At 36.4% G+C, this 13,486-nt stretch overlaps 1 protein-coding gene across 11 annotated transcripts in view; it reads left to right on the forward strand.

Annotated features, from left to right (window-relative positions):
* LOC108287484 (neurexin-3-beta) overlaps positions 1 to 13,486 on the forward strand; it is a 584,298-nt gene that overhangs the window by 412,460 nt on the left and 158,352 nt on the right. For 7 of the 11 annotated variants that reach the window (XM_017505915.2, XM_017505920.2, XM_017505922.2 and 4 more), the window contains 2 exons: positions 6,726 to 6,815; positions 12,105 to 12,412. In XM_017505915.2, coding sequence (XP_017361404.1) covers positions 6,726 to 6,815; positions 12,105 to 12,412 — 398 coding nt within the window. The remainder of the gene's footprint in view (positions 1 to 6,725; positions 6,816 to 12,104; positions 12,413 to 13,486) is intronic. The other 4 variants (XM_017505917.2, XM_017505925.2, XM_017505918.2 and 1 more) reach the window with 1 other exon arrangement.

The following is a 13,486-nucleotide window of genomic DNA, read 5'->3' on the forward strand; positions in this document are numbered from 1 at the left end:
CTACTGCAGCATCAGTGCATATGTCAGAATAATTATAGAAGGGAAAAAAGTGACAGCAATCGAAGAAGGAAAGCACATTGTATAGTCAGTTTATGTTTTGTTAATTTACAACATGGCATTTGTGAGAGGGGCTCTTAAATTAAAAAACTGATGCCGGGCTGACTTAGCATGCTGAAGAAAGTTTGATTTGAAGTTTCTTGAAAATACTAAATTATAGGAATGAATAAAGATTTTGCAATCACCTGGGCCTAGTTTTATAAACCTAACTGTGATTGAAAGTATCCTTGATGGATGAGGAGAAATGAGCTTCAGGAACTGAGTTACAAATGGCCTCAAAATACAGAGAAAGGAGATTAGTGATATATGTTGTAATTATTGCATTAAGGTAAATCATTTTAGTATCATAATACATCAGCAGAAATGGATATTTGATTCATTTAGGGTATGAAAGAAGAGTCTAATATTAACATGTATGCAAAAAAAAAAAAAACCTGTATATTTGACCAGCACCAAAGGTCAAGGAATAGGGACATGATCATTCAGACAGCTGGACATAATACACCAGGGTTACATCTCTAGCATGGTTCTATTCCATTCCATGGGCTATCAGATATTTGAACATGATAGTCTGCATACAGTGGCTCACACCTGTAATCCCAGCACTTTGGGAGGCCAAGGCAGGCAGATCATGAGGTCAGAAGTTTGAGACCAGCCTGGCCAACATAGTGAAACCCCATCTCTACTAATAATACAAAAAGAAGTAGCCAGGCATGGTGGCATGTGCCTGTAATCCCAGCTACTTGGGAAGCTGAGGCAGGAGAATTGCTTGAACCCAGGAGGCAGAGGTTGCAGTGAGCCAAGATTGCACCACCGCACTGCAGCCTGGGCAACAGAGTAAGACTCCATTTCAAAAAAACAAAACAAAACAAAAAACCAGATATTGGGACATGATAACTAAATGTCTACAGGTTCATCAGTGAGAGAACATGGGCAGAAGCTAGAGCTCAAGGACAATATCGAGACTGGAAAAAGTTTTAGAAGGCTCTTTAGGCAAGGATGTACCGTCACTCCCTTCCCCATGCTGTTGAAGCCTCTTTACTGGAAGAAATAACATACATTTCTAAGCCTCAGAAAAGTGTTAGGGAAAGATCCTAAGAATTAAAATAAATCACAGACTCTCTCAATTCCCAACCTTCTTTGTCTCCCCACAAGCCAAGCCCTCTCCCGAGTTATTGCATTTAATTTGGATAAAATCATGCAATATAGATAATACTTTTTTAATAGATGGAGACACCAAGACTCATCTAAATTAAATAAATTGCCCAAGTTCACAAAACTGATAAATGTCTGATTGGACTTGATTCAAAGTTTGTCTGATTCCATATCCAGTGTTCTCTTCACTCATTTTTGGGCCATCTTTGCTTCAACAGTTCAACTAGCACAGCCTAGAGTTGGTAAATCCATACTACAACTTTAATTTAGAAAAGAAATGATTCCATCTTCCCATATATATTTGACATTATCAGAACATATCCAGAAGACACTTAGAGGTGAGCTTTATCACCCAACTCAGTATATGCCGGGATGATTTGCACTTCTTTCCAGGCTCAAGGAACCACTTAAAAAGCTCCCTTACTTAATATTGCCCTTGGGCTCTGGGTCTATTAATTTACTTCCCCCAAGTGGATCAGTTTTCTGTTCCAAGACATTAATTTATTTACCTTGGCTCATTAAAGGATCAAGGCTCGCAACATATAAATAGTTCTTTTTTCTTCTACCCCAAAGGTGTGTAGTGAGGATGAATGAGATGGTGCTTATGTAATTGCACTTTGAGCTCCTTGGTCGAAAGTCACTTCATAAATACAAGATATTCGTTCTTTGCTGAGATCCATCTATCGCTTACAAGTGGCCAAATGTTCTGGATACCCTCTGAGTGTGCAACACCTCCCTCTCTGACTCTAAGAGAGTTGGTCTGGGACAATGCCAGAAATGTGGCTAGAGCCAACCCCAGAGTTTCTGGAGTTCCCTTCCTTTAGTGTGATATATTTTCTTTGAAACTTAGAAAGTGTTATTTGGTGAAAGACACATGGCAAGAACCTCCAAACTGCCCTACTACTTGAGGGCAGCAGTACGGCTACATTGATTTTCTTTTGCCTCTGGCTCTGATACACAGCATTGGTTCTTTGACTGTTCATTAGACCCACAGTCTGACTTTTTAGTGTGAACAAAGCAATAAAGTTTTTTTCTTTTATTTCGGTGCTCAAGACAAAAGTCAGAAATACCTTTGGCATTCATTTTGCACAGATGAATGTTGTTAGGATATTCCTATTAGCATGTCCACATGCTTGACAACATTTCAGGTGGTATTAATAGTCTACCTGCAAGAAAGTGCTTTCTGCCTGCCTGGTGCAAATTGGTAGAACCTTTAAGCCACTCTTTCTCAACTTAGCAGCAGTATATCATCATTACCTGTGGCTGGACCAAGAAATCACATTTGTCAATGCCTGAATTGCTCTTTTACTTTCAGTGGTTTTACAAATCCACTTTGTTTTGGAAATGGGCTTAGCTGAGTATATTTTAGAAGATACAGAAATACGTAATGTGATAGAGGTTTAAGGGATATTTGGGATGTTACATTTTCTACGGTCAGTTGATCTTTGCAAAATGACTTTTGTGGGATCAAGTAGAACAGGGTCATCTTTTGAATGAAGAACTGATAAGGAAGTGAGACAGGGAACTGCACCATGGAACGAATGTGCTTGCTTCTGAGCCTTAGAAAAGAGTCATATTAATAATAATAGCTTAAATATGCTGTACTCCCTATTATTCCATACTAAGTCCTATGGCAAATTCAGAAATGTGGAAACTGAGGCCAAGTGACTTGCCCAAGATCACACAGCTAATAAGTGATAAAGTTAGAACTCAAAACCAGGTTTGTCTCCAGAGCCCATCATCTTAACTTCCATGCTGTAATGATGATGGCTTTAAGAGTATTAGTATATCTTCTAATAAATAGGACCCATGTTTGGACCAATAAAGTGTAAGCCTATGTACCATGCTGTACAAAAGTTCTATTTTTCACTTGAAATAATTTTATTCCTTTGAGACTATTAACAAATTTTGAGTCTCACCTTAAAGAGGGATTGATGTCTACTGGGGCCTACTCAATTTGCTTTCCGTGTCTTCCCTTTTATCTTAAGTGGATTCACCCAAAGTGGGAAATGGGATGTTAGAGTGTAAAGGTTGGAACTATGAACCAGTTGGGCTTCAATACTTTGACTTCAAAGCAGCCTGTTCTTCGGAATATTATAATTCCACAGTGCACGTGCATGTTGTCCACGTCTCCAGGAGTTGAAATGCTTGATATTAGAGCCAATGGTCCAAATGAAAATAAACAGAGGAGGCCAAATATGTGATACTCTCAATCCCTAATCAAAAATCTATGGGAATAAACACACGTATATTTAAGTACAATGAAATCTGACTAAGATATTTTTTTTCTAAAATCCAGTCCCATAGACGTGTCAGATCCTCAGAAGTAATTCAAGAACTGTTTACTTGAAGATCTCTTTGTGCAAGTTATAGATTTCTCAGTGTGATTAAGAAATGACATTATTACATTTTTTTCGTCTAATTAGCAATGCACATATGCCTCCTTTTAATGATATGATGATGTTTACTACGCATAAGGCCATTCTTTCTTAAGCATAGCCATCACTTTCTATTGAAGAATTGATTTCACTCTTTGTTTAACTGTACATACATACTTGTTGCTATATGAAATGTACAACTGAATATCATTAAAGATTTAATAAAAATGTATATGAATTTGGTAAGGTTTGTTCAGATTTTAGAGTAGCCCTGTATATAAGAATACTTATATTTAGAAGGCTGTTTGCTCTTCAATCAAAGTAGCAAAGAACTCATTCTCATGCACATGTTTCTAAAACAGTTTTTACTAATGTTTGAGATAAATTAAAATAAAAACCAGAACATGAAAAGAGACTAAGAACAATGTTAATGTGGCAATTTAAACAAGTTTGGTTTTCCAAATGACCTTCCATCTTTCACAACTTTTAACAGCATTCAAGACTGTCATCCTTAGTGCCAGATACTATCAGTCTGGTGTGGAAAACTTAAAACTTTTTACTAAATGTCTTTAAAGCTGAGGTGGAGAAGAATGACTCCCTGTCACTTTCAGAAGGGTCTAAGGTTGAATCATGGCCATGCTGTCCTTCCCCATGTCACTCATTGCTATCTCCTTTCCTAGCCTGCACCATGCCCCCAGATTATCTTCTATGGTGCTTTACATTTGAAAGGGAGTAGATGATGGGGGTGGGCATGCTTAGGAGGGCCAAGAGCCTTATGTATTTGGAGGAAGTAAATTAATACAACTTCTTAATTTGGTGCATATTAAATTCTGAAAAATTGTAATTTTAGTTACTTCTGATTTTGCCCTGCATTTTGCTGAGAATATTTAGCTTTATACTTGCTATTGGCTTTGCTAATCTCTTCCACAGTGAGTAGAATGAAGGCCATTACTGTATTTAATGTGTAGCCAACAATGGCAGATATAGAAAACCCAAAGTAATAGAATATATTCAGGGCAGATCTGGTGCAAGCCAATTACCGTTCCTCAGTATGGTATTCTGTTGTGTCTAAACCCCCGGAGGATGAATGACATTCTTTATGAGATCTCACCGGTAGGGTAGGATTATGAGTCATAGATGTAGGTTTTTTTCAAAAAGGTACACGTTCTTTTTACATGAAAACATCTAAAAATTTTACCCAAACTTAATTTCGAATGAACAGAATTTTTTACCAAGATCTACCAAGGAAGAGCATTATAATGATCTCTAATCAGTAGCTATTTTAACAGGTTAAACTATCTTCTTTCACCGTGGGCTTATTGAAGCACCAGGAAATTAAGTTGCCTTTCTGTTTTCCCTTCTTGCCTCCCCTCTCTATTTACTTTTTCTGTGAGAAATAATATTTTGAGGAAAATTTTAAATTATCCACTGCAATTCAAAACTGTTGTTTGTTGCATTTTATTTCTCGATATGTTAGTATGTTATACCCTGAACCAGCCAGATATGGTCGCAAAATGTAGGCTAGAAGCAGATCCATAGTTGCCTCTTTTATGAGTAATTATTTTTTAAATTCCTGATAGTAAAGATATGAGTTAGCTTTTTAGAATAATTTGTCTATATGAGAAGTGAATGGGGAACCTTCACTTGGGAACGTCCTCCACCATTGCTACTCGTTCCGCATCCTGCACCCCACCTCCCCAACACAGAAGGTAGGTACCAGTTTATTCTCATGTGGAATCTTCTCAGCCAGTAATAACTCCCATGTGGAGATGGCCCTACAATTGAAATGCTTTAGCATGCCCCTATTCATTTGGGCTGATGCTATATGCAATTCTAATATTCTTGATGGCTTTTAGACTTCTTTTTAAATTGTTTCCAAGCCACCTGCTTTGAGATTTTTCTTTCATTTTTAATATTGATCATTTGGAATGGAGTTGCCCAAGTTGCAATATAGACCTATGACTCAAAAGTAATGAATTACAATTCACTAATTTCTGCTAGGTCAATGTGAGGTTGGTTGACGAGATAGAACAGTTCCCAAGGCATGGCTTCATTATTTTGTTATTTGAAGCATATTCATTAAGTGTGTATCTCCACAGCTCCACTCTCTAAGCCTGTCCTAATTATGGAAACCATTCAGGAGTAGTAATAACAGTTACAAAGGCAGAGGGGGCATACTGGCAGTTAAAATCATGATGTTTGAGCCCTGAAACTAATTAGATATTTCATGCTTGGAAGAAGTATTCCTAACAGGCTTTATGAATGGATGCTTGTTCAGGAAGGACCTCTCATAAGAAGATAAGAGAAAGAAAAGAAGGAGGGAGAGAGGAAGGGAGGCAGGTGGGGTGAGGCTAGATAAATATACAACATCAGTGTTTATTATAAAATATAGGTGCTCAAAAGTCTACAAATGTTACATCACTGTATTTATAATTACCTCTATTTCCAAACATTGACTTTGAGTTTCATTAATTATTTTTTAAAATGTAGAACAAATCTGGAAAGATAGTGATATGAAAGGCCATCTGTACTGATCTACCTATTTCAAATAGGTAAGGAGATGCCAAGACATTCTTTATGGAATAAGAAGTCTCCCTTGGCCATCAAGGCTTAAATTATCGTCTTTGCCTTCCCTCTGTCAGAACATAAAGCTGTTGCAGACACTTTAGAGAAGAAAGGAAGGACATGGCCCTATGTTTCTGATGGGAATACAGTAGATTAATAGTGGAGTGTGCATGACTATGGAGCTGGGTTCCCCTCTCAGACCTGAAACTGATTCTGGCAAGTGGATTACTCGTGGGTCAAGAAGGTCCTTGTTCCTCAGCTGGCCCAATGAACGTGTGGTTGGCATGAGATGGAGAGAGAATGAAGGTAAACCGGTTTCCATAAAGGGCCATACCTCTTAAGGATTCCCATCCCATGCCACCTTTCCAAAACACAATGGGGTACTGCATGGCTAAGACTAACCTGACCTTTAAAACTATCAATCAAGGGCAGAGTGACTTCAACTCCACCTCTACTAAAGATAAATTGATATCTATCTCTAAAAACTTCATAAACCAAAAAACCTAGGATGTTTTTAATGACTTATTGACTTTTCAGATTGTTCTTTAAGCTGTTTTTTAAACTTTAAAGGCAACACTGATAATGAACGGTTCCAAATGGTAAAACAGAAAATCCCCTTCAAATATAACCGGCCCGTAGAGGAGTGGCTGCAGGAAAAAGGTAACCGTCATTAAACCTTTCATTTTAAAATCATTTGATCCTAAACCCTCATTTTTAAAGCCTGCAAATAAATGTTCCTTAAATGATAATCGCCTGCTGCATAAATGACTGTTTTAATTTTCATTATAATTTGTGTCAGCTTCCACCTGCCATATGTTGATAAATCATGCTATAATACATTGCCATTAAAATACAGTTAAAGGGACTAACTTCTAGCCTGCTATCAGCATGACAAACACAAAACAAGAAATTCCAGGAGCCTCTAAAACAGAAAGGTATTATGGCAATTTAACCACTGCATGACATTATTAATTTGTTTTAAATTACCTCTTACACCAAAGCTTTCTAAAGAAATTTCAAAAGTAGTTTTTAAACTCACATCTTCAGGCTGTTTTGGCTTGTAGCATGGTTAACAGAACAAAACCAAAACCATAGATTGACTCTTGTAACTTAAACTGCTTAAAACAAATATTATAAGGGGAGCAATGTTTTTTGTTTTTTTTTTAACATTTGTTCTTAAAGATGAATTTTGCCTTTAAAACCTACAGAGGCGAAATTATAAGAGATTAATTGTGTCCTAGTTGCTGACTGAAACTAAAAACAAACTTATTTTACACTTTGGTTGTGTGGATACCCTTGTGTATTTGATGTTTTATGCAACAAAAGTGTAAGTAGTTAACATAATGAGTTGGAAAAGAAAAGGTTCATGAAAGGCAAAACAGCAGTTTCTGATTTCCTGGAGACAAGAACCACTGTTAATAAAAGAGGGCAGCGGTTATAACTGATGTTAGAATTTTCCTGTGTAGCTTCAAGCTGTTAAGAAATAAACCGTTGTATTTCAATGAAAAAAAAATCTAAGCAGATATTTACTCTCTGTGTTGTTATTGAGACAATATAAACTACTCTTGTCTCAACACGTTAAGGGAGTTGTTAACATTGTAGAGATCTCATTGAGTTATAGATAAGTAACCAGGTATATTACTTAGTATACGACTTAACGAAGGACAACTACAGTTTTAAGTTGGAGGAAAACATTCTGACCTTTAAACATGGAAAATCCTCACGGAGTCTTAACTGTTTGCCCTGTTTTTAATGTATGTGGTCTAATTAAAAATAAGAATAACTCTAAAAAGCAAATAATTTTGTTTAGTAATCATCAGCTCATAAAGTCCCTTTAACATTAAAGACAATGACTGCCTCACTTTTAAACAGGAAAAAGCAAATTAGATGCATGTCTGAGTCTCATGTGCCTGAGAATTTTTTTTGTTTCTTTCAGTTTTATGTTAATAATATTTTATTTTACTCCATTGCCTTTTAAGTCTAAGTTTAATAGCATGCCAGGCATTTTCATTTGTATAAATCATTATAAAGTTATTAGTAGGCTTTTAGTTTTTCTTACAATAGAGTCGTTATCCGTTGGCTTTCACATGAAAGGATGCTTTCAAATACACAAGATGAGGGGCTGGGATGTGGGGAGGGATGGTTGAGGTGGGATGGAAGAAGATATCCTAGTTTCTTAATTAAATATATGTATGATTATATATGCATATAATATTGAAAAGAATTATTTCCAACCCGTGAGTTTCTCTTCTACAGTATTTTCACTGAAAAAAATTTTTATTGTAATTTGGGTGAGTAACATCTATTCATTCTATTGTCTTACCTCTTCCTCTGCCTAGCTAACCTTCCCTTCAAAAGAAATACAAAATATATACCAAAGACTTGTAAAGACAGTAAATATAAAGGGTAAAGTAAGCTGCATTTGGAAGTACTTGGAATGCCCCTTTGGAGTTTTTTCTGTCATTGGGGAGGAGAGCTGGGCCATAGCATTCCCAAGTCTCTTTTCTGGCTCTGTCTACTATTGATTAACTTTCTGACCTTAGACAATCCACTTAACCTCTCTGTATCTCAGATTTCCCATCTGAGGACAGGAAAAATAATACCGCCTATTCCCCAAGGGTGTTCTGAGGTTTAATTAATTAGTCTTTGTGCAACACTGACTGGAGACATGCAAAGATTTAATTTAAGCAGTATGTGAACTTGATGTCCAAATGAGGTAATAATTAATGACTTCCAAGACGATGAGCATCTAAAACAGAAAGTCACCTGCTGCAATTCCTGTACTGGTGTTGTAACCAAACTATGTTACTTAAGATAAAATAGTTCTCAGAGTAGGATATACATACATAAATATGCATACATGTACGTGTATAGATGTGTGTGTGTGTATGTATGTATGTATGTGTGTGTGTGTGTGTATATATATATATATATATATATATGATGGTCAGTTATTATAAAAATCTCATTGACCATAAGCCATGAATGAAAACAATGAGAATAGTGAGATCTGGCATTGATTTTGGGAAATCTTGAGCAAATGATAAAAAGAAACTCTCTAGTCAGTTCTCCACATTATTCATAGGGAATGGACAGTGATATTATTTCTGTTACACACTAACCCCTGTTTATCTGAGAGAGAAATTCATCAGAGGAAGGGATGGCAGGAGACTCAGAGTGCTCTACTGTTCCTTTACTGGTTGCTAGCTTTGGCATTAACCCTCTGATCCAAGGTACAGGGTCTAGAAGAGGGTTTCACCACAGCGGAAAAGCAGATCTAGACAGAAGCACACCATGAAGCAAGCAAAGAGAAAAACAAATACTTCCTATGACAAGGTGAAAAATTGAAACATGACAACCCTCTTTACTGTCTGTCTCACTCCACCAGTGTCTTCTTCTCAGAAGCATTTAGTCAAATCTCTCTGGGAAAGTAGCTGTAGTCAGGAGCAGAGGGGCAGTTTAATCTTGGTAACCCAGGAAACCTGCCTTGCCTTTCCTGATGCTTGGGTCAGTCTTGAACAGGCAAAGAGCACTTTGTGGAGTGAACAATGGCAACTGGAATGAAGGAGATTCATCACCTCTAGCCATTGTAATTCAGCTTTGCATTTCAGTTTGCGCTGACCCTCTTTTTATTTGTAAGAGTTGGCATGATAACACCACTGGAGAAATAAGATGAGAACTATTATAGAGGTTATCATTGTGAAATATTTTCAAGAACATTAGAATGTAAAATTTTCTACCTGTAATCGAGTATAACTTATCACCAGTGCTGAACTATATACAAAATAGATGAATAAATATTATGATTGGTCAGCAGTTGTGTGCCTGGAAGGTATCTCTTGGCATAAAGGCTGTCTAATGTAAGATACTGACTTTTTATCCTAGAAATCTCCTATTAGGCAGCTGCTTCTCATTTATTATGTTAAGTTGCTTGCAATGCCTCTATGGGGTTGACGGAGAATTTATTTTCTCCTTCCATCATTTTATTTATTTTGTAGTAAGCTCAGGGCTTCCAGGGGAAAAAAAAAAAAAAAAACTAGTTATCAAAAATAAACAGTAAAAAGGTATGAACTCCAGCACATTACTTAGTGTTATTGTGCACTGAACTTTCAGCTGCATCTTGTGTGAAAAGTACAGAGTACAAAATACAATTGTGCATATGTACAGCACACTGAATGAATTGCTGAGAAAATGATGAAAATCTTTTTGATTGCACCCTTGTGATCTGGGTAATTCTGTACTCATTAAGGCCAGCAGATCCCATTTTCAGGTTCTGGATATTTTTATAAAGTATAGATCATTTCCAACATAACAAAATTCTCTGGCCAAGTCACCATACTGCAGTGTTCAAAGCTTCCAAAGGGATATCATTCTTGACTAATAGGCACTATGAGTCGTTCAATGAGCAGAATTGATTCTTGTGTGAGGAGAATCCTCCGAGCAGATGAGCATTCCCTTCTCTGCCACTTCCATTTCTTTCATTGTCATACATTGAGAAGGTATTTCACATTATACACCAGGAATTCAAGGATAGGTCAAAATAGTGTAGCCTTGAAGACCATGTAATAGTGGTAGATTTTTAAAGCCCAAACATCACAGGGTCTCTCTATTCATATTAGAAATTATAAAACAAAAACCTGTTATTAAAAACACTGTCCTTTTTATTAAGTGGGCAAAAATAACAAAATTGTTTCTAGTTATTTCTCGCTAAAGTACTTCAGGTGATTAGATTGAGTGGAGCACTGTTTGATCACTAAGTGGAAAAAATTAGGAAGACATATATTTAACTCCCTCAATAAGCCTTTTTTTCCTTCCTTCATATAAAAAAGCAAAATGAAGTAATCTGGAGAAATAACAGTAAAGAAGGCCTTAGCATGTTGCTGTCCTGATAAATTGCAATAAGTTTTAAAGAGCTCTTTGCATTTGCTCGGGAAAAATCTCGCACTTGAGGGAGATTTTTATAAATTGAAATAGTTGAGAATAATTTGGGTTTTATTCTTCTAAACTCTATTCTGGTATGGTTTCATTCTGATACTTTTCAGAGAAGTATAAATGGTGTCAAAGTGGGAACTTGAAATAGTAAACTACTGATATCCTTAACCCCATTAACATACCTTTGTATCATTTTAAGGAGTTTTATGTGTTGCTTTCTTCATTAATACCCATCCACTATTAAAAATTTGTTAAATCTGAAGGACAGCTTCCTCAGGACTGGAGCCTTACCAATATGCTTATATTTCATATTGAGGGAATAATTTAGTTTTGTGACCATAATCATCCTCCCAAAAACAAATTATTAAAGACAGGAATTTATCTCTCATGATTTTTTAAACAGAAAATAGAATATTATGCACTATGAAGATTGAAAAGAAATAATATGTTTGGTGACTAGAATGTTCATTTTTACAAGTATGCAATGAATCCAAGTCTCTTAACTGGAATTTAATTTCAGGTAACTTAACTATTAGACTTAGTTTTTAAATTTCGTTTTCTGAGTCACCTCACTGAGGTGTTTTTTTTTTTTTTTTTTTATACATAATTCTTTTCATTCTCATTATTTTACTTTGTAACTTTAAAAACGAATGCAGTAGTTATCTATAATTTACTCTGGTCATCACCTGATTTGAGTGTTTCTTTCTGTCATCCACAATTATATACCCAGGAAGACTGTAATACCTTTTATCATTGAAGCAAGATTTCTTCTTCCTCACTATAAAGAAATAAAGACTTGATTGTTCAAGTTATCAAAGATGTTCAGCTGGGCAGTGGAAGAGATAACCGCAATGAAATGTTACTTGCTAATGTCAGTACTGAGTTTTTGTGGTCCAGCTTTTCCTCCCCTTAAATTGCTCAAGGAAGCCTGTTATGATACCTGGTCCATTCAGACCAGGTAAGGCAAACAGGGAAAATGTATGAGAATAATAATGTTTCCTCCACCCAACCCACTAGGCCGGCAGTTAACCATCTTCAACACTCAGGCGCAAATAGCCATTGGTGGAAAGGACAAAGGACGCCTCTTCCAAGGCCAACTCTCTGGGCTCTATTATGATGGTTTGAAAGTACTGAACATGGCGGCTGAGAACAACCCCAATATTAAAATTAATGGAAGTGTTCGGCTGGTTGGAGAAGTCCCATCGATTTTGGGAACAACACAGACGACCTCCATGCCACCAGAAATGTCTACTACTGTCATGGAAACCACTACTACAATGGCAACTACCACAACCCGTAAGAATCGCTCTACAGCCAGCATTCAGGTAGGCCTTTTTCCAAGTATCAATTGATTCTGCATTTTTATCTTTGAAACATTGTTATCATGGTCATTGTTTTAGGTAGTTAAAGACTTTGAATTACTATGTAAGAAGGATGCCTGCAGATACTCATAGTAATAAGAGCCAGGAGAAGAGGAAGGTGAGGTCATTGCTAAAGAAGTCATAAAAGCCTGTGGCACACGTGGATTGTTATTCCTATCATATTTGTCACTGAAATGGTACAGCTGTTATTCTAAATGAGCAATGGAATATACTTTCATTATGAAATACTCTTTCCTTTAATTTTATTATCTTTTCTTTTCAAATTGCAGAAAGGGAAAGGTGGGGAAGGAAAATTTGTTATATGAAAGGCTATATCCTAGTTCAATTTCATACATGTTCTCCAGATGGCTTTGCTATAACATGAATCGTTCATTATTGAGGTCAATGGGTACCATTAAATCAAGGGCAGTTAAAGTTGGAAGTTCAACTAATCCTTGTAAAATGCAGTCTTAGTGTTTGTTAGCAAGTCCTCATTAATCATGTGTCAGATTTTTGCCCATTTCATTTTCTTTATATTTGATCAAGATACTAATGACAGTAGAAAATGTGAAGGTTTGAGTTTGCCTAAACAGGAAGTCCTCGGTTTTGTGGCAATTTTTTTCCACTTGAAAGTAATTATATCCAAACTAGGCTTAACACTTTGCTGACTCCCTTGGCATTTCATCAATCTAGTTAGCAGGGAATAGGAGGTTTACTGAGTGATTAGCCTCTAATGCTCCGGCATACCGAAAGACACTCCAATTGCTTGTAAGAAAATTGCCCCTAGCCTAGTTAGTGTTTATAGAAAATTCAGTAGATTATCACTTGTCTCGTTTGCTTCTTAGTTTTAAGACATTATCCAGGAACTCGATTGAGTCCTTGACATCACCCTTACGTTGACTCCAATGGACACTGTAAACTTAAAGTCAATCATCAATTAAACCCCCTATGTATTCCCATTCTTCAGAATTAAATGCATGTGGGTTAGGTAATGATAAGCAAATTTTCTGTTGTCTTCCTTTTTTTTTTTTTTTTTTT

This window comes from Cebus imitator, unplaced genomic scaffold (assembly GCF_001604975.1).
Source record: "Cebus imitator isolate Cc_AM_T3 unplaced genomic scaffold, Cebus_imitator-1.0 Scaffold345, whole genome shotgun sequence".
In the NCBI taxonomy this organism is placed as follows: domain Eukaryota; kingdom Metazoa; phylum Chordata; class Mammalia; order Primates; family Cebidae; genus Cebus; species Cebus imitator.